The following is a 27,555-nucleotide window of genomic DNA, read 5'->3' as shown; positions in this document are numbered from 1 at the left end:
CCTGGTTCCACCAGAGCCTCCTGTGGCACTGGATCTTGGTCATGCCCGGGTAGTTTGATCCTGGTAGCTGGGTAGAGATGTCTTCTGTGGGGACGTCCTCCTTGCTGTCCCTGAGCAGCCTATGCCTGCGCCATGCCTGAGGACGATACCTGAGACCACCTGCCCTCCTCTCTCTTTGTCCCCTGTCCTCCTCAGAGGAGGTTCTGCCCGCTGAGAAGACTATCCCCATCTGCAAATGGGCCTTACCCCGTGCACAGAGGGATGCAAATCTAGATGTCACATGACTGAAATGAGCTGAAAACTCCAGACTAGATGCAAAAACCTGCAACTAAAGCAGTGAAAACGCTCCAAACCAAACTCCCAAAAACTCCTTCCAACTTGCTCGGCCTTTGCTCCAATCCCCTTTTATTCCATTCCTGGAAGCCAAAGCGTCCGTGTTGCCTGCATGCCAACATAAGGAGCGCACAGGCCACGTGATTTTCTGCTCAGTAGCACTTAGAGTCAGAGAGTGGGATTTTACAGCCTGGCGCAGCCTGAAACCATAAAATCCCACCCAAGGTCCACGGACCTTCCCATTGTCCGGCCCTCGCCCGCTCTGATTCCCGTGGCGGGCAGGGTGGTAAAATTCCAGTCATAGAGTCATAGAGATACACAGCATGGAAACAGGCCCTTCGGCCCAACTTGTCCATGCTGACCAGGTTTTCTAAACTGAATTGGTCCCATTTGCCTGCATTTAGCCCATATCCCTCTAAACTTTTCCTATCCATATGTCTTTTACATGTTGTAACTGTACCCGCCCCTACCACCTCCTCTGGCAGCTCATTCCATACACGCACCACCCCCTGTGTGAAAAGTTGTCCCTCAGGTCCCTTTTAAATCCTTTCCCTCTCACCTTAAACCTTTGCCCTCTACTTTTGGACTCCCCTACCCTGGGGAAAAGACCTTAGCTATTCACCTTATCTATGCCCCTCATCATTTTATAAACCTCTATAAGGTCACCCCTCATCCTCCTACACCCCAGGGAAATAAATCCCAGCCTATCCAGCTTTTCCTTATAATTCAAACCTTCCAGTCCTGGTAACATCCTTGTAAATCTTTTCTACACCCTTTCCAGTTCAGTAACATCTTTCCTATAGCAGAGTGCCCAGAATTGTACGAAGTACCCCAAATGTGGCCGCACCAATATCTTGAACAGTTGTAACATAACGTCCCAACTCCTGTACTCAATGCTTACAATCATTGGAATGAACTTCCTGGTTGTTGGTGGACGCACATACAATCGGTGCCCGCTGACTGTAATATCGCACGAGTGCGTGACGACATTGCAAGGCGCGCCAACATTTCCTGGCGCGGTTGCACATGCTCCCGGGTTGGGTGCACACCCGCCTGGGCAAACTAAAAATTCTGCCCAGGGTCAATAATAGGAACAAAAGGAATTGGATAATTTTTTTAAACAGGGGCGGCACAGTGGTTAGCACTGCTGCCTCACAGCGCCAGAGATCCGGGTTCAACTCCAGCCTTGGGTCACTGTCTGTGTGGAGTTTGCACGTTCTCTCCGTGTCTGCGTGGGTTTCCTCCGGGTCTTCCGATTTCCTCCCACACTCCAAAGGTGTGCGGGTTACTTGCACTGGCCATGCTAAATTGACCCTTAGTGTCCCGGGATGCATTGATTAAAGGGATTAGTGGGGTAAACATGTGGTGTTATGGGGATAGTGCCTGGGTGGGATGTTGTCAGTGCAGACTCGATGGGCCGAATGGCCTCCTTCTGCACTGTAGGGATGCTATTAAAAAGAGAAAAACTGCAAAGTTACAGGGAAAGAACAGGAGAGTGGGACTATCTCTTTGAAAAAGACACAAACCCGATGGGCCAATTGGCCTCCTTCAGTGCTATAATAATCTATGATTCTATCATTTTAAACCTGGATATTTTAGGTGCCGAGAGCCGTATCATATCATCGTTGCCAACACGGAATTGATTTATCCACACTTTACATCTGAACATGCTACAGTTAAAGATTATGGTGTAAATCGGAAAATTAGGATTGCTTATTTTATTCTCATCGATGCGGCAATTGATTGTGAACACTATTCACACTGGTTGCAAAAAATAATGATACCAACATTAATAAATTCTCCCGGAAATTAGTGGGTGCAGTACCTGAATGTGCAAGTTGTTACTGTTCGCAAATGACCCCAATTGTTGCAGTAATTCAGGGGAACAGCTCAGACCAAAACGAGGAGTCACTATGGGTTTTACCAGAGGATACTGTAAAATAAAACAAACATTGGAAAATATAACCATTTCAATGCTGCCAACATGCTGAAAGAGTGAGGAATTCATCTCCTACACATCTGAAACACATTTTCCTATTATAATTAAGGCCAAAATTGCTGGAAATATTCAGGCAGCGTCTGCAGAACGAGAAACAGAGTTCATGTTTCACAACTTGCCTCAACATTGGGAAATAAATTAGAGATTGAGCAGGGTCAGGAGGAGGTGCGAGTGGGAGCAGCAGAATCATTTATAGCACTTGCTTTCTGAAAAATGGTTCTGAACTGAAATTGAACTCGGTGCAATCTCTAACATCTCCTTTTCCACTTCTATCGCAAGTGCCTAATGGAAAAATGAAGAACCTATGTCTAATCATAGAATCCCAACAGTTCAGAAGGAGGCCATTCAGCCCATCGAGTCTGCACCGACTCTCCAACACTGCATCACACCCAGGCCCTAAACTCGTAACCCCGCCAATCCCCCTAACCTACACACACATCTTGAGACACTAAGGGGTAATTTAGCATGGCCAATCCACCTAACTTGCACATCTTCGGACGCTAAGGGGCAATTTATCATGGCTAATCTACCTAACTCGCACATCTTTGGACACTAAGGCACAATTTAGCATGGCTAATCCATCTAACCTGCACATCCTTGGACACTAAAGGCAATTTAGCACGGTCAATCCACCTAACCCACACATCTTTGGAGTGTGGGAGGAAACCGGAGCACCCGGATGAAACCCACACAGACACGGGGAGAACGTACAAACTCCACACAGACAGTCACCCAAGGCTGGAATTGAACCTGGATGCCTGGCGCTGTGAGGCAGCAGTGCTAACCCACTGTGACATTCTTCACTAAAACAACGCAGGAGGCCGAGGACAGAAAGGTTCAGAGCGAGGGAATTAAAATGATAGGTGACTGGAAACTCGGAGTCAAGCTTGTGGACTGAGTGGAGGTCTCCCGCAAAGAGGTGTCCCAATTTACACTTGGTCTTCCCAGTGTACAGGAGGCCACATTGCAAGCAGGGTACACCCTGCACTAATTTTCTATTTGTACTCTGTAATAGCATTTATGAATCGCCTTTGGGTTGTCAGTTTAATTTAAGATAGATCGTACCCACTGCTGCAGGGCAGATGGTGGCATCGTGGGTAATGTTGCTGGCTACATTCGTAATCCTGGAGGCCCAGGCTGATCCTCTGGGGATGTGGGTGTGGAGAGCGTGGAGAAGTTTAACCGACACCTGGATACGCTGACAGAACATTACGACATTCCCAAAGTCAGCTGGACTAAATAAGGAGATGGAAGAAGCTTTTGTGCATCGTTTTGTTGGGAATTTTACTTTTATTTTCTGTATTCTTTGCACCTGCAGTAAATTAACATAGACTTGGTCTCTCTGTCTTTTCTCTGGTTAACTGGCTCTTTTGTGTTCCCTGAACTAGGAAGGTTTAGTGATGTCAGCTATGCAAAACCAATCGCTGATCATCTCTCTCCACGCGAGTGAGATATTTGCCTGGGAATGATGAGTGGAACAGACTGAGTGAAATCGGCAGTTACTTTGTTTATCTCTAACATGTGTATAATTGTAGGTCTTTTTCCAGATATGATTCACAACATTGAGACATGAGGCTAGCCGGCCTGCTGGTCCTTGCAGAAGTAAAAAGTTTAACAACACCAGGTTAAAGTCCAACAGGTTTATTTGGTAGCAAAAGCCACACAAGCTTTCGGAGCTGCAAGCCCCTTCTTCAGGTGAGTGGGAATTCTGTTCACAAACAGAGCATACAAAGACACAAACTCAATTTACATGAATAATGGTTGGAATGCGAATACTTACAACTAATCAAGTCTTTAAGAAACAAAACAATGTGAGTGGAGAGAGCATCAAGACAGGCTAAAAAGATGTGTATTGTCTCCAGACAAGACAGCCAGTGAAACTCTGCAGGTCCACGCAACTGTGGGGGTTACAGATAGTGTGACATGAACCCAATATCCCGGTTGAGACCGTCCTCGTGTGTGCGGAACTTGGCTATCAGTTTCTGCTCAGCGACTCTGCGCCGTCGTGTGTTGCGAAGGCCGCCTTGGAGAACGCTTACCCGAATATCAGAGGCCGAATGCCCGTGACCGCTGAAGTGCTCCCCAACAGGAAGAGAACAGTCTTGCCTGGTGATTGTCGAGCGGTGTTCATTCATCCGTTGTCGCAGCGTCTGCATAGTTTCCCCAATGTACCATGCCTCGGGACGTGCCTTGCAGAAGTGGCAAGCACAATATTTAACACAACATCCAAGAGACCCTCTTGTGGGATGGCATGTTGGCACAGTGGTTAGTGCTACTGCCTCACAGAGCCAGGACCGAGGTTCAATTCTGGCCTCGGGTTGCTGTCTGTGTGGAATTTGCACGTTCTACCCGTGGGTTTCCTCCGGGTGCTCCGGTTTCCTCCCACAGTGCAAAGATGTGTGGGTTAGGGGGATTGGCCATGCTAAATTGACCCTAGTGTCAGGGGGAGTAGCAGGGTAAATGTGTGGGGTTACGGGGATAGGGCCAGGGTGGGATTGTGATTGGTGCAGACTCGATGGGCCAAATGGCCTTCTTCTGCACTGTAGGAATTTTATGATATCCTTCCCCTTTTGCTTTGTGCCATCATCCCTTTTGTCATCTCATCACTCCAGTCTTCTAGCCTATCACAGACATTCCCCTCCCCTCTTTCCCTCCCTCTGTGCTCCCCTCCAAATCTCTAACATCTCCTTTTCCACTCCTGATGAAAGGGCATCAAGCTTAAATATCGGGAGGAATCCGATCAGCCCTCAAGAGGTGGGGCAGGTTTTGAAATCGGTGCATCAGGTTGGCTCGCTGAGTGTTCCTACCTCCCAGCTAGCCAACTGGAGACAGAGTTAACACTGCAATTTCTACCTCCCAGTGGCAATAGGTACGAACACTATAGGAACCAATTGGAAGCACGTTTCAGATATCAGTGACATATTCCTGATATTGTACAGCACCCACAACCCCCAACCCCCTCCCCCCCCACTGAGGCCAGACCCCATCAGACACCTGGAATCAGGCCATGTGGGGATACGTGGGGAGGGAGGGCCAAGGGGGTGGGGGGGAAGGGGGGGGGGGGGGGGGAGTAAAAAGTAAAAAGTTTATTTATTAGTGTCACAAGTAGTCTTACACTCACACTGCAATGAAGTTACTGTGAAAATCCCCTAGTCGCCACACTCCGGTGCCTGTTCGGGTAACACTGAGGGAGAATTTAGCATGGCCAATGCACTTAACCAGCACGTCTTTCGGACTGTGGGAGGAAACCGGAGCACCCGGAGGAAACCCACGCAGACACGGGGAGAATGTGCAGACTCCACACACACAGTGACCCAAGTCAGGAATCGAACCAGGGTCCCTGGCACTGTGAGGCAGCAGTGCTAATCATTGTGCCGCTGTGCCACTCCTGTGCCACCGTGCCAGGGGGAGGAGAATGGGTAGGGAGGGGGTGGCACAGTGGTTAGCACTGCTGCTTCACAATGCCAGGGACCCGGGTTCGATTCCTGGCTTGGGTCACTGTCTATGCGGAGTGTGTACGTTCTCCCCGTGTCTGCGTGGGTTTCCTCCGGGAGCTCTGGTTTTCTTCCACAGTCTAAAAGACGTGTGGTTTCGGTGCATTGGCCATGCTAAATTCTCCCTCAGTGTACCCGAACAGGCGCCGGAGTGTGGGGGTTTTCACAGGAGCTTCATTGCGGTGTTAATGTAAGCCTATTTGTGACACTAATAAATAAACTTTAAAACCCTAAATTGGCCCTCCCACCCAATAATCACGGAGCCACTGGAGTGAGAAGGTCACCGCTGTGTCCATAAGCCATTCCAGAGAGGGGTTTCCCGTTCCACACTGATGCCCTGGCCGCCACGCTTTTAAGGTTTCTCAAAGCCTCAGAAAGTGCCCCCATTTTGAGACACCCTCGCGATGCCCAACCCGACTCTGCAGATGGAGCTGCCCACTCGAACTTCAACCTTTCCGCTTCAGGTACCTCTAACCCTTAGAAATGTCAGCAAACACGGAGGCAGTCTCTGAATTAATGCCCCCCTCTTTAAGATTGCGACGCCGTGCGGCTGGTTCACACCTGTGGCATTGGGGATGGTCCTGGCAACAGAAAAATGCCAAAGTTGGCAACATTCCTCCCATCAACTCTTTGTTTCTCTGTCCACAGACGCTGCCTGACCTGCTGGGGGTCTCCAGCACTTTCTGTTTTTATTTCAGATTTCCAGCTTTAGTAATATTCATTTAGAAGCGTCAGTCTTACCTTTCGCCCGGTCAGCTCAGCAACAAATCTGTGAATGGTAACAATTGAATGTTAGCATCTTGTGTCACTGTGTTTATCTCAGAGATTCTTTCAGCATCCAGTACCAATCGCAACATTTCTTAACACACTAGAGGATTCCCAATAAGAGGTAGCATTGAATTCAGTGCACAAATAATAGTAAGCAATAAATTCACATCCTCCTCCATGGGACTAAGTACATTGTGAATGGGCTAACATCAGTGCTAAATAGCTTAACCAAGGGTATAATCATAGAATCCTTACAATGCAGAAAGAAGCCATTCCGCCCATTGAGCCTGCACCTTGAGGTGGCACGGTGGCACAGTGGTTAGCACTGCTGCCTCACAGTGCGAGGTTCAATTCCAGTCTTGGGTCACTGTCTGTGTGGAGTTTGCACATTCTCATCATGTCTGCATGGGTTTCCTCCAGGTGCTCCAGTTTCTTCCCGCAGTCCGAAAGATGTGTTGGTTAGGTGGATTGGCCGTGCTAAATTCTCCCTCAGTGTACCCGAACAGGCGCCGGAGTGTGGCACTAGGGGATTTTCATAGTAACTTCATTGCAGTGTTAATGGAAGCCTACTTGTGACACTAATAAATAAACTTTAAACCTCATTCGGCTCTAATTGATCCCATTTCCTTTTCTAACGTTCCACTTTCTCAACTTTTCAATCTCATTGGTTAAGGAATAAGACTGTTGGTCCCATCGTTCATTGTGTCCCCAGAGTCACATCACCCTCACTGCGTCCGTATCAGCTCACTTTCCCAGCAAGCTACAGTGCAGAGAATTGGAGCTGGCACGGATGGCACAGTGGTTAGCACTGCTGCCTCACAGCGCCAGGGACCTGGGTTCAATTCCGGCCTCGGGTGACTGTCTGTGAATAGTCTGCAAGTTCTCCCCGTGTCTGCGCGGGTTTCCTCTGGGTGCTCCAGTTTCCTCCCACACTCCAAAGATGTGCGGGTTAGGTGGATTGGCCGTGCCAAATTGACCCTAGTGACAGGGGGATTAGCAGGGTAAATATGTAGAGTTACAGGAATAGGGTCTGGGTCGGGTGCACTGTTGGAGAGTCAGTGCAGACTCGATGGACCAAATGGCCTCCTTCTGCACTGTAGGGATTCTGTGATTCTATGAATCTAATGAATGGTGCACGTTGTGAGAGACCCCATGCCAACAAAACTTGGCCCATTACGAGGAAACCAAGCAAGTACAGTTGGGAATAGTCTTTAGAGTGGTTACCATGGTACATAATCTAGTCAATAGGAAGCTAAAACAAATGAGTGCTTGTTTGAAACTCACAGTACTTGACAATGCAGGACCATTTGCAGAAAGAGCTTTACCTTGCCGTTTCACTCACAGATTCGCCCAACAATTCTTTATACACGGGAAACACCGCATTAAGGTCCATGCAAACTTTCCCCACAAAAGCACGCTGGCCCAATTCATCTGTGCAAACAAAGTCAGAAACACGCACAGTTTATTCACAGCTTGGTAACGAGCAGAAATGTCTCAGGTGTTTTTTTAGAATCCCTTCAGTGCCCATTGAGTCTGCACCAACCACAGTCCCACTCAGGTTCTATCCTCATAACCCCTCATATTTACCCTAGCTAGTCCCCCTGACACTAGGGTCAACTTAGCATGGCCAATCCACCTAACCTGTACATCTTTGGACTGTGGGAGGAAACTGGAGCACCCGGAGGAAACCCATGCAGACACGGGGAGAATGTGCAAACTCCACATAGACCGTGACCCAAGACCAGAATTGAACCCGGGTCCCTGGCGCTGTGAGGCAGTAGTGCTAACCATTGTGTCACCATGCTGCCAGTTGCAACATGAGGCAGTCCGTGCTTGTTACACCCTGGGGTAGGATCCTGTTAAATAGACCATTGTTGGCTTTGGTGGAAATAGGTGCGAAACTCAGTAACATGGGCACATGCCAGATGGCACTCTCTGCCAACCGAGCTCCAATTAACCACACTGAATCCCTCATCTCCTGAAGTAGGGGGGGAGAGGGCAGGTGAGGTATGCCATCACCACCCCCCCCACCCCCGGCACGGTGGCACAGTGGTTAGCACTGCTGACTCACAATGCCAGGCACCTGGGTTCAATTCTGGCCTTGGGCCAGAGGTGGATAGAGATCCAAACTGGGCGTGGATGCCTCGCAGGTGATGGGTTCAAGGGGCAGGTGGTTGATACGAGGAGCAGACTTCTTGTTGAGGCTGCTAGTCTTTTCTCTCTGGGTTGCTGACATCCTGCACGGTCTGAGGTAGACAGCTGGGCTGGAGGGTAAGCGTGAGTGTGCTGGACTGGGGTTTAAATATGGTGTCAGGACCTTTGAACCCTCCAGCTGTGGGCAGGCAGACGAATGAGTATTGCCCCCGTGTTTCCTCCGGGTGCTCTGGTTTACTCCCACAGTCTGAAAGACTGTGCTGGTTAGGTGCATTGGCCATGCTAAATTCTCCCTCAGTGTACCCGAACAGGCGCCGGAGTGTGGCGACGAGGGGATTTTCACAGTAACTTAATTGCACTGTTAATGTAAGCCTACTTGCGACACTAATAAATAAATAAATAATAAGGATTCTGATCCAGCTTAGGTCCAGCGCTGGGTTTAGGGAGGGAGTTCCAGAGCTTAGTGAAGAGGCCCGAGCAATGTAGCAATGAAAATTGGACATGTACAAGGAGCCAGAATTGGAGGAGTGCAGAGAATCCCGGAGGGTCGTCAGGATTGGAAGGAGGTTAGTGAAAGGAAGGGGCCAATGTGGGTTACTGTTACAGAACTTGGTGTGAAGAGGGATATGGGCAGCAGAGTCTTGGATGAGCTAAAGGTGGAAGGTCAGTCAGAAGAGAGTTGGACTAGTCAAACTCCCAGGTGACAAAGGCTTAGATCTTTAGGATAAGTAAAGTAGAGTTGCATAAGGCAAATTGATTATGTGCCCAGTAAAACACTGTCAGTGGAGGATGGCTGCATAATACAAATAGGCGATGGCCTAGTAACATTATCGCTAGACTATTAATCCAGAAACTCAGCTAATTTTCTGGGGACCCGGGTTCGAATCCCACCACAGCAGGTGGTGGAATTTGAATTCAATAAAAAATATCATAGAATCATAGAATCCCTACACTGCAGAAGGAGGCCATTCGGCCCATCGAGTCTGCACCGACCACAATCCCACCCAGGCCCTACCCCCACATATTTTTTACCCACTAAATCCCTCTAACCTACGCATCCCAGGACTCTAAGGGGCAATTTTTAACCTGACCAATCAACCTAACCCGCACATCTTTGGACTGTGGGAGGAAACCGGAGCACCCGGAGGAAACCCACGCAGACACGAGGAGAATGCGCAAACTCCACACAGACAGTGACCCGAGCTGGGAATCGAACCCAGGACCCTGGAGCTGTGAAGCAGCAGTGCTAACCACTGTGCTACCGTGCCGGTACCTGGAATTAAGAATCTACTGATGACCATGAAACCATTGTCGATTGTCAGAAAAACCCATCTGGTCCATTGGTGTCCTTTAGGGAAGGAAATCTGCCGTCCTTACCTGGCCTGGCCTGGCCTACACGTGACTCCAGAGCCATAGCAATGTGGTTGACTCTCAACTGCCCTCGGGCAACTTGGGATGGGCAATAAATGCTGGCCAGCCAGCGATGCCCATGTCCCAAGAATGAATAAATAAAACATTTGGAACATAAAATCTACCCCAGTCACTTAAGCAGTGTGTGGTCTCTGGGTCCGACCTTCTCACTGACTGGGACCTGTGGCAGCATCGCATGCATCCTTTGGAAAGTCGAGTTGGGGCACTAACTTGGTGGAATTCTTTGAGAACATTACATGTGCAGTGGACAATGAGGAATCTGTGGATGTGGTGTATCTGGATTTCCAGAAGGCATTTGACAAGGTGCCGCACCAAAGGCTGCTGCATAAGATGAAGGTGCACGGTGTTACGGGTAATGTATTAGCATGGATAGAGGATTGGTTGACTAACAGAAAGCAAAGAGTGGGGGTAAATGGGTGTTTTTCTGGTTGGCGATCAGTGGCTAGTGGTGTGCCTCAGGGATCAGTGCTGAAGCTGCAATTATTTACAACTTACATAGAGTCATAGAGGTTTACAGCATGCAAACAGGCCCTTCGGCCCAACTTGTCCATGTCGCCTTTTTTTTTTAAACCCCTAAGCTAGTCCCAATTGCCTGCATTTGACCCATAAGCCTCTATACCCATCTTACCCATGTAACTGTCTAAATGCTTTTTAAAAGACAAAATTGTATCCACCTCTACTACTACCTCTGGCAGCTTGTTCCAGACACTCAGCACCTTCTATGTGAAAAAATTGCCCCTCTGGACACCTTTGTATCTCTCCCCTCTCACCTTAAACCTATGCCCTCTAGTTTTAGAGGGCATTGGTTTAACATATGATGATTTGGAGTTGGGAACCAAGTGTAGTGTGTCAAAATTGGCAGATGACACTAAGATGAGTGGCAGAGCAAAGTGTGCAGAGGACACTGAAAGTCATCAAAGGGATATAGATCGTCTAAGTGACTGGGCAAGGGTCTGGCAGATGGAGCAAAATGTTGGTAAATGTGAGGTCATCCATTTTGGTAGGAATAAGTGCCAAATGGACTATTATTTAAATGGTAAAAAAATTGCAGCATGCTGCTGTGCAGAGGGACCTGGGTGTCCTTGTGCAGGAATCTCAAGGAGTAGGTGCAGCAGGTGCAGCAGGTAATTAAGAAGGCAAATGGAATTTTGTCCTTCATTGCTAGAGGGATGGAGTTTAAAAACAGCGAGGTTATGTTGCAGCTGTATAAGGTGCTAGTGAGGCCACACCTGGAGTATTGTGTACAGTTTTGGTCTCCTTACTTGAGAAAGGATATACTGGCACTGAAGGGGGTGAAGAGGAGCTTCACTAGGTTGATTCCGGAGTTGAGAAGGTTGGCTTATGAGGAGAGACTGAGTAGACTGGGGCTATACTCATTGGAATTCAGAAGAATGAAGGGAGATCTGATAGAAACATATAAAATTATGAAGGGAATAGATAAGATAGAAGCAGGAAAGTTGTTTACACTGGCAGGTTAAATTAGAACTAGGGGGCATGGCCTCAAAATAAGATGGAGCAGATTTAGGACTGAGTTGAGGAGGAACTTCTTCACCCAAAGGGTTGTGAATCTGTGGAATTCCCTGCCCAGTGAAGCAGTTGAGGCTACCTCATTGAATGTTTTTAAGGCAAGGATTGATAGATTTTTGAATAGTAAAGGAATTAAGGGTTATGGTAAGCGGGCGGGTAAGTGGAGCTGAGTCCACAAAAAGATCAGCCATGATCTTATTGAATGGTGGAGCAGGCTCGAGGGGCCAGATGGCCGACTCCTGCTCCTAGTTCTTATGTTTTTATGTTCTAGATGTCAGATAGTCAAAGTGTTCAATTTTCAGTTTTATTTGCTGACCAGGTTGCTGAGCAAACAGAAGTCCCTCCACCCCAAACCGATATTCACCCTGTACAATGATGTTAACAAATAAAATTGGCTAAACTACTTACTTACGACATCGCAAAGTTTTAACGTTGAATCTGTGTGGATGGTTGCAAAATAACACGCGGTGGTGGTGCCATTGCTCAGAGTTCTTTTCTGTCAAATAATGAACACATCATTAGTGAAAAGCTAATTTGTTAAAAAAACAAATTATTTCTGCCCTTTAAAAATTTCCTGATCTGTGTAATTAAATATCATTAAAAGACAAAGAACTTGTTTCTACTTAAATTTACACCATAGAATAAAAGGCCATTCTCCCCAATGTTGGTATTTACGCTCTACATAAATCTCCTTCCACCCAACTTCAGATCACTTCATCAACCTAGCCTTCTATTCCACTCTTCCTCATGTGTTGAACTTTAAATGTATCTATGTTATTTGCCTCAACGGCTCCCTGTGGTCGTGGGTTCCACATTTTCATTACTCTGGGTAAAGAAGTTTCTCCTGAATTAATTATTGGATTTTTGATTTGATTTGATTGATTGTTGTCACATGTATTGGGATTCAGTGAAAAGTATTGTTTCTTGCGCGCTATACAGGCAAAGCATACCGTTCACAGAGAAGGAAAGGAGAGCGTGTAGAATGTAGCGTTACAGTCATAGCTAGGGTGTAGAGAAAGATCAACTTAATACAAGGTAGGTCCATTCAAAAGTCTGACGGCAGCAGGGAAGAAGCTGTTCTTGAATTGGTTGGTATGTGTCCTCAGACTTTTGTATCTTTTCCCAACGGAAGAGGGTGGAAGAGAGAATCTCCGTGGTGTGTGGGGTCCTTAATTATGCTGGCTGCTTTTCTGAGGCAGCGGGAAGTGTAGACAGTGTCAATGGATGGGAGGCTGGTTTGCGTGATGGATTGGGCTACATTCACAACCCTTTGTAATTTCTGGATTTATTTCTGATGATGTCATATTGACTTGGACTTTGCCACAGGTAGTATTTGCCTATGTCAACTCTCCTTTATTATTTTAAAGACCTCTGTTAGCTCACTCCTCAGTCTTCTCTTTTTCTAGAGAAAGGTACCCCCGTCTATTTACTCTTCCCTGATAGTTATAACCTCATCTAAGTTTGGTATACTTTCTTTGCACTAATGCCTTGATACTATTTTTACAATCTGGAGATCCAGAACTGTCTACAGTACTTCAAGTGTGATCTAGCCAGGGTTCAGTGGAAGTTTAACATAATTCTTTACTTCTCCAGACTATCCTGTTAGAAAGGTATCTGTCTTTGTGTGCTTTGTCGTGTCATGCCAAGCAGACATGAAGACATTGCAAACTTAAGAAAAAAACAGTATACTCTCTTTAAAGAGGACACTGTTGAATTTTTAACTTTGCTGCCACAGGTCTCCTGACTTCTGAAACTGCAAGCTGGCTTCTGGGAGCTTCCAAAAGTTGGATTACCCTGAACGTGTCTAGACTACGGCCTTGTGGAATTTTGCACTTGCCTTTGTCAGGGCTTACCCCAAAGCAGCAAGGACAATAAGGCCTCAGACTTTGTGTCTCCAGGGCTACTGGGTAATGAATGAGAACTGATGAAATCGGCACGATAGCACAGTGGTTAGCACTGCTGCTTCACAGCTCCAGGGTCCCGGGTTCGATTCCCGGCTCGGGTCACTGTCTGTGTGGAGTTTGCACATTCTCCTCGTGCCTGCATGGGTTTCCTCCGGGTGCTCCGGTTTCCTCCCACAGTCCAAAGATGTGCGGGTTAGGTTGATTGGCCAGGTTAAAAATTGCCCCTTAGAGTCCTAAAATGCGTAGGTTAGAGGGATTAGCGGGTAAATATGTGGGGGTAGGGCCTGGGTGGGATTGTGGTCGGTGCAGACTCGATGGGCCGAATGGCCTCCTTCTGCACTGTAGGGTTTCTATGATTCTATGAAATTGATTAGGCACAAGGGAGACTCTGAGGACTCCAAACTGCCTCTAATTAAAGTCAATGGCCGGAATCTTACCACCGTTGACGCCCTTGGAATTTTCCCATCCTGCCGCAGTGAACAGAGGTTTGGCTGGCTGCCAAATTCTCCTCGCTGCAGCGGGAGTGTGGAGTGAATGGCCGGTAAGATCACGCCCAATGGTTTTGACGATGGAAGTTAAAAGCTACTTCATTGACATGAACAGACCAATAATTGCCCTCAGTCTTGTATCAATGGCCAGTCGTCACATGACCGGAGCTCTATGATTTTGGAAGGCCTTTGATAGAATCATAGAATCCCTACAGTGCAGAAGGAGGCCATTCAGTCCATCAAGCCTGCACTGGGGACAATCCCACCTCGGCCCTATCCCTGTAACCCCATGTATTTATCATGTTCATCCCCCTCACACTAAGGGGCAATTTAGCATGGCCAATCAACCTAACCTGCAGATCTTTGGACTGTGGGTGGAAACCGGAGCACCCGGAGGAAACCCACGCAGACACAGGGAGAACGTGCAAACTCCACACAGACAGTCACCCAAGCCGGGAATCGAACCCGGGTCCCTGGCTCTGTGAGGCAGCAGTGCTAACCACTTGTTATAAGCCCCACTTGCTTTTTGAAGCTGAGAGCAGATTGCAGGATACAGAGGTAACATCAGAAGGAATATCATTGCTGAAATCAACCTCTAGCATCCAGCCTCCAAGGCTTATGATGATTCCCCTTCAAAGTCCATTGCCAAAAGATCCTGAGTTTACCCGGAAAAGGGAAACTGCTCTCCTGGTTACAAGTATTATCAAGGCTGCTCACTCGACTTGCTGCTTATTGCTTAATCAACAATATCCTGTCTTCAGCTAAGACTAAGAAGACTAAGGAAATTTGGCATGTCAGCTACAACTCTCACCAACTTTTACAGATGCACCATAGAAAGCATTCTTTCTGGTTGTATCACAGCTTGGTCTGGCTCCTGCTCTGCCCAAGACCGCAAGGAACTACAAAAGGTTATGAGTTTAGCCCAAACCATCACGAAATCAGCCTCCCAGCCATTGACTCTGTCTATACTTCCCGCTGCCTCGGCAAAGCAGCCAGCATAATTAAGGACCCCACACCCCGGACACTCTCTCTTCCACCTTCTTTCTTCGGGAAAAAGATACAAAAGTCTGAGGACACGTATCAACCGACTCAAGAACAGCTTCTTCCCTGCTGCTGTCAGACTTTTGAATGTACTTCCTTGCATTAATCTGACCTTTCTCTACACCCTAGCTATGACTTTAACACTACATTCTGCACTCTCTCCTTTCCTTCTCTATGAACGGTATGCTTTGTCTGTATAGCATGCAAGAAACAATACTTTTCACTGTATCCCAATACAAGTGACAATAATAAATCAAATCAAATCACTATCTGAACTCGCCTGAACGTCTAGCACCAGGGTGGAAAATCCCCTCTGACTGCATCCTTCCAAACACATGAACTGTCAGCATCCTGATTGCTTTTAATATTCGTTGAAGTAAAACTCTTTTATTTTACTGTATCGTTTTTGTGCGATAAGTGTGTGTCTGTGTGTGTGTGTGTGTCTGAGTGTCAGTGTGTGTGTGTGCCTGTGTGTGCGTCTATGTGAGTGTGTGCATCTATGTGAGGGTGTGTGTCTGTGTGTGTGTGTCTGTGAATGTGAGTGTGTGTGCCTGTGTGCGCGTCTGTGTGCGTGTCTGTGTATGTGCGTGTCTGTGTATGTGTGTGTCTGTGTATGTGTGTGTCTGTGCGTGTCTGTGTGCGTGTCTGTGTATGTGCGTGTCTGTGTATGTGTGTGTCTGTGCGTGTCTGTGTATGTGTGTGTCTGTGTATGTGTGTATGTGCGTGTCTGTGTATGTGTCTGTGTATGTGTGTGTATGTGTGTGTCTGTGCGTGTCTGTGCGTGTCTGTGTGCGTGTCTGTGTATGTGTGTGTCTGTGCGTGTCTGTGTATGTGTGTGTCTGTGCGTGTCTGTGTATGTGTGTGTCTGTGCGTGTCTGTGTGCGTGTCTGTGTATGTGTGTGTCTGTGCGTGCCTGTGTGCGTGTCTGTGTATGTGTGAAATATCAATAAACCTCTCCTGGAAAAATGCGTGCGGTTGAATAATGCTCTGGTTTTAAAATTCCATTGATGTCTGCTGCTCATGACTCGGCTAAAAACCTGACCAGGCGCCAACCGGGGAAGTTTGGGAACACATCCCAACTTTATCCAAATTAAACCACACTGATGATGGGTAACGTTAGTGGGGGCTTTCAGTCTGTCATCCCCCCCCCGCCGCCGCCCGCCGTGTGGAACAGAAATTGGGCATTGAATTCATTGCAAACAAGTCAAATTTGAACCAATTGCAATATTGATAAGCTCAATTTGACATCATAGAATCCCTACAGTGCAGAAGGAGGCCATTCAGCCCATCGAGTCTGCACTGACCACAATCCCACTCAGGCCCTCTTCCTGCAACCCCGTGCATTTACCCTAGCTAGTCCCCCTGACACTAAAGGGCAATTTAGCATGGCCAATCCGCCTAACCCGCACATCTATGGACTGTGGGAGGAAACTGGAGCACCCGGAGGAAACCCAGGCAGACATGGGGAGAGTGTGCAGACTCCACACAGACAGTGACCCAAGCCGGGATTTGAACCTGGGACCCTGGCGCTGTGAGGTAGCAGTGCTAACCATTGTGCCACCGTGCCGCCCTAAGAAAGGAATCAACTGGAAGCCACAAAGGGAATGTTCGGAAACTGAAATTGTCTTCAAAAAAAAAAACCAACTGCCGAAAGAAACCAATTTTCATCCACAAATGCTGAATGGCTAACTTCGATAAAAAGATGTTTGCAAAACAAGAGGACTTGACTGGGGAAAAATTAACATCCCTAAACATTGAACAGCTGAAAGTTACAGCTAAGCAGACAGAGCCAAAAATAACCAACAGAACAAAGAGATCTGAGTAACTGCAGATGCTGGGTGACGATCTGTGCCTCAGTCCAGACTACGATCCGTTAGAAGAATAAGTGGACCTCGAATTTGACCAGGTTTCCCCAGGAAAGCCAAGCTGTTAGAATGGGAAAGATTGAAGAAAATGTAGCGAAAGCAGAGCTCACAGAAACCTTCCTTCCAGATTTAGAGGGGAGTAGTGCAGTTTCCAAATGGAAAAACAGCTAGTGAGGGAGATGCCTCATGTAGTTGAAGAGCTGGAGAGCAGGCAGCAGAAGTTAACCACCCTGCTGTGAGCAGGTATGCCCCAAATGACATGGGACAAAATGAGGACCAATCCATCCCAAAGTAACAGAGCTGGGAAAACCCGGGGTGGCACAGTGGTTAGCACTGCTGCCTCACAGCGCCAGGGACCCAGGTTCGACTCCCAGCTTGAGTCACTGTGCGGAGTTTGCACATTCTCCCCGTGTCAGCGTGGGTTAACTCCGGGTGTTCTGGTTTCCTCACACAGTCCGAAAGACGTGCTGGTTAGGGTGCATTGGCCGTGCTAAATTCTCCCTCAGCGTATCCGAACAGGCGCCGGAGTGTGGCGACTAGGGGATTTTCACAGTAACTTCATTGCAGTGTTAATGTAAGCCTACTTGTGACTAATAAATAAACTTTACTTTACTATTACTGCCTTAAGCAAAACTCCACTCAAAACAGTCTCAAAGGTGGGCAGCACGGTGGCACAGTGGTTAGCACTGCTGCCTCACAGCACCAGGGACCTGGGTTCAATTCCAGTCTTGGGTCACTGTCAGTGTGGAGTTTGCACGTTCTCCCCGTGTCTGCGTGGGTTTCCTCCGGGTGCTCCGGTTTCCTTCCGCACTCCAAAGATGTGCAGATTAGGTGGATTGGCCGTGCTAAATTGCCCCTTAGTGTCCCGAGACGTGTAGGTTAGAAGGATTAGCACAGGGTATGTGTGGGGTGACGGGGATAGAATGGGGGAAGAGGGTCTGGGTAAGATACTCTGTCAGAGAGTTGGTGCAGATTGATGGGCTGAATGGCCTCCTTCTGCACTTCTGGACAAGTCAGATCCCAGGATAGAAACTGGTTTGATGGATGCTAAGTTTTAGTTTTTGTTTAGAAATGTGGGTGAACAGAATCACAGGACTGCGCTGTAGGGATTCTACGATTAAAGCAAATGCGTCACCCTGTGTCCTCAACTCTGGATTTATCAAACACCCAAATTCTGGATACAGTTAAGCAAGGGTTAAAAGGCTTTGCAACTTTTTATTTCCCCAAGCAGTCAACCTAGTCAGCAGGTCAAAAGCTTTCTTACCAAAGACAACCTGATGACAGTCAATATTCAATTAAATGTTCCTGTCAACGTGCAGCCTGAAATAGGGGCTACTGGACTTGGTCCAAAAGACCAGTTACAACCTCACAGTGCTGGGGGTGAAGCAATTTGTGAATCGCACGGAAGACTCAAATTATTCGAAAACAAAAATTAGACGTTCAAAATGTCGAAGCTATGCTCAAAAATACCAGAGTGTGGATGTGTCTGGTCACAGTTTGTTTTCCAAGGACTGTGAACTTATTGGCAGCGCTCCGAAAGCTTAAGGTATTTGCTACCAAATAAACCTGTTGGACTTTAACCTGGTGTTGTGAGACTTCTTATTGTGCTTACCCCAGTCCAACACCGGCATCTCCACATCATAACTTATTGTGAACCAGAGTATGAGATAGATTTTGTAATTTATGATGCTCTTACACGTTTGTACATATCTGTACAGGTACTGGCAGTCCTGTGATTCTGTTCACCCACATTTAAACAAAAACTAAAACTTAGGATCCATCAAACCAGTTTCTACCCTGGGATCTGACTTGTCCAGAAGTGACATCAGCTGGCATTGTATCACTGTATCTTTCTCGTGTGTGGGCATTGTGCACGAAGTAGCAACGAACCTCCCTGGGAACAGGACATAGAACATAGAAAAAATACAGCACAAACAGGCCCTTCGGCCCACAAGTTGCGCCGGTCATGTCCCTACCTACCTAGGCTTATATATAGGCTTGCCTATAACCCTCAATCCTATTAAGTCCCATGTACTCATCCGGAAGTCTCTTAAAAGACCCACCGAGTTTGCCTCCACCACCACTGACGGCAGCCGATTCCACTCACCCAACACCCTCTGAGTGAAAAACTTACCCCTGACATCTCCTCTGTACCTACTCCCCAGCACCTTAAACCTGTGTCCTCTCGTAGCAGCCATTTCAGCCCTGGGAAAAAGCCTCTGAGAGTCCACCCGATCTATACATAGAACATAGAACATAGAACATTACAGCGCAGAACAGGCCCTTCGGCCCACGATGTTGCACCGACCAGTTAAAAAAAAACTGTGACCCTCCAACCTAAACCAATTTCTTTTCGTCCATGAACCTATCTACGGATCTCTTAAACGCCCCCAAACTAGGCGCATTTACTACTGATGCTGGCAGGGCATTCCAATCCCTCACCACCCTCTGGGTAAAGAACCTACCCCTGACATCGGTTCTATAACTACCCCCCCTCAATTTAAAGCCATGCCCCCTCGTGCTGGATTTCTCCATCAGAGGAAAAAGGCTATCACTATCCACCCTATCTAAACCTCTAATCATCTTATATGTTTCAATAAGATCCCCTCTTAGCCGCCGCCTTTCCAGCGAAAACAATCCCAAATCCCTCAGCCTCTCCTCATAGGATCTCCCCTCCATACCAGGCAACATCCTGGTAAACCTCCTCTGCACCCTCTCCAAAGCCTCCACATCCTTCCTGTAATGTGGGGACCAGAACTGCACACAGTACTCCAAGTGCGGCCGCACCAGAGTTGTGTACAGTTGCAACATAACGCTACGACTCCTAAATTCAATCCCCCTACCAATAAACGCCAAGACACCATATGCCTTCTTAACAACCTTATCTACTTGATTCCCAACTTTCAGGGATCTATGCACACATACACCTAGATCCCTCTGCTCCTCCACACTATTCAAAGTCCTCCCGTTAGCCCTATACTCAACACATCTGTTATTCCTACCAAAGTGAATTACCTCACACTTCTCCGCATTAAACTCCATCCGCCACCTCTCGGCCCAACTTTGCAACCTGTCTAAGTCTTCCTGCAAACTACGACACCCTTCCTCACTGTCTACCACACCACCGACTGTCTACCACACTACCTCTCAACGTCTTGTACACCTCTATCAGGTCACCTCTCATCCTTCGTCTCTCCAAGGAGAAAAGACTGAGCTCCCTCAGCCTATCCTCATAAGGCATGCCAACCAATCCAGGCAACATCCTTGTAAATCTTCTCTGCACCCTTTCAATCATTTCCACATCCCTCCTGTAATGAGGCAACCAGAACTGAGCACAGTACTCCAAGTGGGGTCTGACGAGGGTCTTATAAAGCTGCATCATTATCTTCCGACTCCTAAACTCAATCCCTCAATTGATGAAGGCCAGCACACCATACGCCTTCTTAACCACCTCCTCCACCTGCGAGGCCGATTTAAGAGTCCTATGGACCCGGACCCCAAGGTCCTTCTGATCCTCTACACTGCTAAGAGTCTTACCCTTGATATTATACTCCTTCATCCCATTTGACCTGCCAAAATGGACCACTACGCATTCATCCGGGTTGAAGTCCATCTGCCACTTCTCCGCCCAGTCTGGCATCCTATCTATGTCACGCTGCAGCTTCTGGCATCCCTCCAGACTATCCACAACACCACCAACCTTCGTGTCATGGGCAAACTTACCAACCCATTCCTCCACTTCCTCATCCAGGTCATTTATGAAAATGACAAACAGCAAGGGTCCCAGAACAGATCCCTGGGGCACTCCACTGGTGACTGACCTCCATTCAGAAAAAGACCAATCTACAATCATTCTCTGCCTTCTGCAGGCAAGCCAGTTCTGGATCTACAAGGCAACAGCCCCTTGGATCCCATGCCCTCTCACTTTCTCAAGAAGTCTTGCATGAGGGACCTTATCAAACACCTTGCTGAAGTCCATGTAAACCACATCTACCACTTTTCCTTCGTCAATGTGTTTAGTCACATTTTCAAAGAACTCCACCAGGCTCGTAAGGCACGATTTGCCTTTGACAAAGCTGTGCTGACTACTTTTGAGCATACTAAACTTCTCTAAATGTTCATAAATCCTGTCCCTCAGGATCTTCTCCATCAACTTACCAACCACTGAGGTTAGACTCACCGGTCGGTAATTTCCTGGGCTATCCCTATTCCCTTTCTTGAATATAGGAACCACATCAGCAATCCTCCAATACTCCGGAACCTCTCCTGTCTCCATCGACGACGCAAAGATCATCGCCAGAGGCTCTGCAATCTCTTCCCTCGCCTCCCACAGTAACCTGGGGTACATCCCATCCGGTCCCGGTGACTTATCTATCTTGATGCTATTCAAAATTTCCAACACATCCTCTTTCTTAATGTCCACATACTCAATCTTTTCAGTCCGCCTCAATCCTGTAGTACAACCACCCAGGCCTTTTTCCACCGTGAATACCGAGGTAAAATATTAATTAAGCACCTCTGCTATTTCTTCCGGTTCTGTAAAGACTTTCTCACCTTCACATTTTATAGGTCCTATTCCTTCACATCTCATCCTTTTACTCTTCAGATATTTATAGAACGCCTTAGGGTTCTCCTTAATCTTACCTGCCAAGGTCTTCTCGTGACCCCTTCTGGCTCTCCTAATTTCTTTCTTAAGTCCCTTCCTACAAGCCGTACACTCATCTAGATCCCCATCATCGCCTAGCTCTCTGAACCTTTTGTACGCTTTCCTTTTCTTTTTGACTAGGTTCAGCGCAGCTTTCGTGCACCACGGTTCCCGTAACCTAGCAACATCTCCCTGTCTCATCGGAACGTTGTCATGCAGAACTCCAGACAAATATTCCTTGAAAACATGCCACCTTACTTTGGTACTTTCCTTGAGAATACCTCCTTCCAATTTATGTCTCTAATCTCCTGCCTGATGGCTTCATATTTCCCCTTACTCTAGATAAACACTTTCCTAGCTTGCCTGATCCCCGTGTCTACGTAGGTTTTCTCCGGGTGCTCCGGTTTCCTCCCACAGTCCAGCTCAGGTGGATTGGCCATGTTAAATTGCCCCTTAGTGCCCCAAGGTGTGTAGCTTCAGAGGATTAGCAGGCAAAACATGTGGGGTTACAGGGATAGGATCTGGGTAGGATGCTCTGTCGGAGAGTCGGTGCAGACCCGATGGCCCAAATGGCCTCATCCTGCACTGTTGGGATTTATCCTATGAAACCAATCATTCACAAATAGTGGTGGTGGTGGGGAGTGGAGGGGTGGGGAGGGGAGGGGTGAGGAGGGGTGAGGAGGGGTGAGGAGGGGTGAGGAGGGGTGGGGAGGGGTGGGGAGGGGTGGGGAGGGGTGGGGAGGGGTGGGGAGGGGTGGGGAGGGGAGGGGTGGGGAGGGGAGGGGTGAGGAGGGGTGAGGAGGGGTGAGGAGGGGTGAGGAGGGGTGAGGAGGGGTGGGGAGGGGTGGGGAGGGGTGGGGAGGGGTGGGGAGGGGTGGGGAGGGGTGGGGAGGGGTGGGGAGGGGTGGGGAGGGGTGGGGAGGGGTGGGGAGGGGTGGGGAGGGGTGGGGAGGGGTGGGGAGGAGTGGGGAGGGGTGGGGAGGGGTGGGGAGGGGTGGGGAGGGGTGGGGAGGGGTGGGGAGGGGAGGGGTGGGGAGGGGTGGGGAGGGGTGGGGAGGGGTGGGGAGGGGTGGGGAGGGGTGGGGAGGGGTGGGGAGGGGAGGGGTGAGGTGAGGTGGGAGCTTGTGGACACACCTCAGTGCAATGTAACTGAATCCACACTCATCACAGGTAGGAGTGTTGAGGAATTAGGGGTTTTCAGTCTGTCTTTTTCCCCAGTCTGTAACATATTTCATAGAATCCCTGCAGTGCAGAAGGAGGCCATTCAGCCCATCGAGTCTGCACCGACCACAATCCCACCCAGGCCCTATCCCCGTAACCCCACGCATTTACCCTAGCTAATCCCCCTGACATTAAGGGTCAATTTAGCATGGCCAATCCACCTAACCCACATACCTTTGGACCGTGGGAGGAAACCAGAGCACCCGGAGGAAACCCACATAGATACGGGGAGAATGTGCAGACTCAGCACAGACAGTGACCCGAGGCTGGAATTGAACCCGGCTCCCTGGCGCTGTGAGGCAGCAGTGCTAACCACTGTGCCACCCCAACAGTTGGCATTTTCTGATCTCGCCAATGTGCATTCATATTTTTATGCCAGAATCCCATTTCCCTCCCAATGGTTCCACTAAACTGATGGGTGGTGGTGGGTTAGCAAGAGTCCGCATGACTTAATGCAAATGTATAGACAAACCGTGGTGTTGTTTGATACGCAGGATGTATTCCCTTATGGTTGCCACATGACTTGCAAATACATCACATTTACTGATTCACTCTGCTGGAAGCACAAATTATGACCACAGAAACAGTTCAGAACTGTCCAGCGTGTCAGCTGTGGCTCAACGGGCAATACTTGTGCCTCTGAGTCAGGAGGTGACGGGTCCCATTTCCATACCAGCAACTTAAACCTGACGTCCAAGATAAATGTACAAAATAAAGGTGCACATGTTACGGATAATGTATTAGCATGGATAGAGGATTGGTTAAATAAGAGAAAGCAAAGAGTGGGGGTAAATGGGTGTTTTTCTGGTTGGCGATCAGTGACTAGTGGTGTGCCTCAGAGATCAGTGTTGGGACTGCAATTGTTTACAATTTACATCGATGATTTGGAGTTGGGGACCAAGTGTAGTGTGTCAAAATTCACAGATGACACTAAGATGGGTGGCAGAGCAAAGTGTGCAGAGGACGCTGAAAGTCTGCAAAGGGATATAGATAGTCTAAGTGAGTGGGTGAGGGTCTGGCAGATGGAGTACAATGTTGGTAAATGTGAGGTCATCCATTTTGGTAGGAATAACAGCAAAATGGACTATTTAAATGGTAAAAAATTGCAGCATGCTGCTGTGCAGAGGGACCTGAGTGTCCTTGTGCAGGAATCTCAAGGAGTTGGTTTGCAGGTGCAGCAGGTAATTAAGAAGGCAAATGGAATTTTGTCCTTTATTGCTAGAGGGATGGAGTTTAAAAACAGCGAGGTTATGTTGCAGTTGTATAAGGTGCTGGTGAGGCCACACCTGGAGTACTGTGTACAGTTTTGGTCTCCTTACTTGAGAAAGGATATACTGGCACTGGAGGGAGTGCAGAGGAGATTCACTAGGTTAATTCCGATGTTGAGAGGGTTGGCTTATGAGGAGAGACTGAGTTTACAGGGGCTATACTCATTGGAATTCAGAAGTATGAGGGGAGATCTTATACAAACATATACAACTATGAAGGGAATAGATAGGATAGAAGCAGGAAAGTTGTTTCCACTGGCAGGTGAAACTAGGACTAGGGGGCATGGCCTCAAAATAAGGGGGAGCAGATTTAGGACTGAGTTGAGGAGGAACTTCTTCACCCAAAGGGTTATGAATCTGTGGAATTCCCTGCCCAGTGAAGCAGTTGAGGCTACCTCATCGAATGTTTTTAAGGCAAGGATAGATAGATTTTTGAACAGTAAAGGAATTAAGGGTTATGGTGAGTGGGCGGGTAAGTGGAGCTGAGTCCACAAAAAGATCAGCCATGATCTTATTGAATGGTGGAGCAGGCTCGAGGGGCCAGATGGCCTACTCCTGCTCCTAATTATGTTCTTATAATATTATTAAAACAGATTGTCCGCTCATTGTCAAACTGCTGTTTGTGGGATCTTACTGTGCATTTTGCCTTAGCATTTTCATCAGTATCTTGTTGAATGTTTTTAAGGTAAAGATAGATAGATTTTTGAATGGTAAAGGAATTAAAGATTTGCACATTCTCCCCATGTCTGCATGGGTTTTCTCCGGGTGCTCCGGTTTCCTCCCACACTCCAAAGATGTGTGGGTTAGGTGGATTGGCCATGCTAAATTGGCCCTTAGTGTCAGGGGGACTAGCTAGGGTAAATGCATTGGGTGACAGGGATAGGGCCTGGGTGGGATTGTGCTCAGTGCAGACTCAAATGGGCCGAATGGTCTCCCCCTGCACTGTAGGATTCTATGATTCTATGGTGAGCGGGTGGGTAAGTGGAGCTGAGCCCACGAAAAGATCTTATTGAATGGCGGAGCAGGCTCGAGGGGCCAGATGGCCTATATCTGCTCCTAGTTCTTATGTTCTTATAATATTATTAAAACAGATCGTCCGCTCATTGTCAAACATCTGTTTGTGGGATCTTGCTGTGCACGGGTTGGTTGCCATGTTTCCGACCCTACAGCAGTGACCACACTTGAAAACAACTTCACTGGTTGTAAGCCTCGGAATATCCTCAGGTTCTAAAAAGGAGCTATTGAAATGCAAGTTCTTTCTATCTTGAGCGGAACCGTACAGCATTCCAGCACTGCAGGGGTCCGTTTTGTCCTCATTGTCTCTTTGGTAATGAAATCCAAAATGAATCAGCGTTCTCTGCTCTTTCCCTTTATGCTTCTCTCAGCTTCAAACGTTAACAGATTCCATCGAAAATAAGAAACGTTATTCAATGTATTCATTCAGCAGCTGCCAGACACTAACTAAATGCTGCTCTGATCAACTGAGATGCACCGAGCGTTGTCAAGCAGTCCGATGTGGAAAAACACAGGCATCGTTTAATTCTAGGTGTAAACATTAAACCTACTGCCTTGCCCGGGGAATTAATATGAAAAGAATAAATATTTATTGGCACAGAACTCAAGTGTTGTTGCATTCATTATCTTTGTCCAGGATATAAGTTACTCACAATATGGCAATAGTAGTAAGATTAGAAAATCATTAAGAGGTGTAACTGAATTGATATCTTGCAAGCTGCTTTTAAATTAACCAAACGCAACTGAGTGAATTAAATTACAGCCGGACAACGCAAGGTTAGAATACTAATCCAAATTTAAATTGTGTTTAAAGTTTATTTATTAGTCACAAGTAATGCTTACATTAACACTGCAATGAAGTTGCTGTGAAATTCCCCTCGTCGCCGTGAAATTCCCCTCGTCGCCACACCCTGACGCCTGTTTGGGTCAATGCACCCTAACCAGCATGTCTTTCAGACTGTAGGAGGAAACCGGAGCACCCGGAGGAAACCCACGCAGACACGGGGAGAATGTGCAAACTCCACACAGACAGTGACCCGAGCCGGGAATCGAACCCGGATCCCTGGTGTTGTGAAGCAGCAGTGCTAACCACTGTGCTACCTAATTAATGCATTGTGACACTCGCTGCCCAAAAGGGTGATGGAAGGAGAGATGAACGACAGTTTTGCTCTGAAGGGAAATTACCCCTCGGGCATGGGGCAGGGCAATGAGACCGCCTGGATTGCTCGACCGAGAGCTAGCATGGACTCGATGGTCTGAACGGCCTCTTTCTGTGCCATGTGTACAACAGCACTAAATACTGCTCGAATTCCTGTGACAAAGATGGCAGAGCCAGTCACAACACAAACAGACGGTTTCAAACAGTGCTTGCTGTATGGGAGGTGGAACAGGTTTTATTCACAAACGCCTCCTACGTTATCAACAGAACAGAAATAATTGAGGCGCGCTACTCTGTTGGATGGAGGTCTTGTGGCGCAGTCGGTAGCATCCCTGCCTCTGTAAACAGAAACTCCGGGTTCAATCCCAACCCCAAGAATTGATGACTGAGGAAGGTGCGTTCATAACGTGGCCAAACAGGTTGAGTGTCAACCTGCAAAACCCTTCCATACACACACCAATGGTTGGCAGTAAGAGTGGGAGAGACTCCTGGCCAGCTACGCAATGGGAAGAAATTGGAGCCTCTCCCACCACGGTCCATAACTCCAGATACAACACACGTGTAAAAGTGTCTGTTCCCATAGCAACCGGGACTTGTGAATCTTTGGAGCTCTTTTCCCCAGAGAGGGGTGAGGGGGCAAGGGTCATTGAATATTTTTAAGGCACAGGGAGATAGATTCTTGACTAACACAGGGGGTCAAAGGTTATCGGGTGTAGGCGGAAGAATGTGGAGTTGAGGCCACAATCAGATCAGATACGATCTTATTGTTTATGTTTATTTATTAGTGTCACAAGTAGGCTGACATTAACACTGCAATGAAGTTACTGTGAAAATCCCCTAGTCGCCACACTCCGGCGCCTGCCCGGGTACACTGAGGGAGAATTTAGCATGGCCAATGCACCCTAACCAACACGTCTTTCAGACTGAGAGGGGAAACCGGAGCACCTGGAGGAAACCCATGCAGATACGGAGAAAACATACAAACTCCGCACAGACAGTGACCCAGAATCGAACCCGGGTCCCTGGCGCTGTGAGGCAGCAGTGCTAACCACTATGCCACCATGCTGGAGCAGCCTACTCCTGCTCCTAATTTGTATGTCCATGCATTGGCATGACTCCTTGGTTTGTATGACCAACCCAGTTGGACAGCCAGTGTGCATCGGATCAGTGCCAAGGGCCACAGGGCTGATCCCCATTTCAGCTGGGGTGGATTTGGGGTCTGCCTCCTCACCCTCCCCGTGCTG

The 27,555-nt window shown here is 47.9% G+C and overlaps 1 protein-coding gene across 1 annotated transcript in view; it reads right to left on the bottom strand.

Annotated features, from left to right (window-relative positions):
- The window catches only part of gda (guanine deaminase), a 55,677-nt gene that overhangs the window by 15,985 nt on the left and 12,137 nt on the right, over nucleotides 1-27,555 (bottom strand). Inside the window, exons 4-7 of the mRNA XM_078214021.1 lie at nucleotides 12,115-12,202; nucleotides 7,920-8,025; nucleotides 6,568-6,595; nucleotides 2,159-2,266 (exon numbers count right to left, since the gene is read on the bottom strand). Coding sequence (XP_078070147.1) covers nucleotides 2,159-2,266; nucleotides 6,568-6,595; nucleotides 7,920-8,025; nucleotides 12,115-12,202 — 330 coding nt within the window. The remainder of the gene's footprint in view (nucleotides 1-2,158; nucleotides 2,267-6,567; nucleotides 6,596-7,919; nucleotides 8,026-12,114; nucleotides 12,203-27,555) is intronic.

This window comes from Mustelus asterias, chromosome 6 (assembly GCF_964213995.1).
Source record: "Mustelus asterias chromosome 6, sMusAst1.hap1.1, whole genome shotgun sequence".
Lineage (NCBI taxonomy): Eukaryota > Metazoa > Chordata > Chondrichthyes > Carcharhiniformes > Triakidae > Mustelus > Mustelus asterias.
Note: the sequence above shows the minus strand (reverse complement) of the source record. Positions and strands in the feature narration are given on the sequence as shown.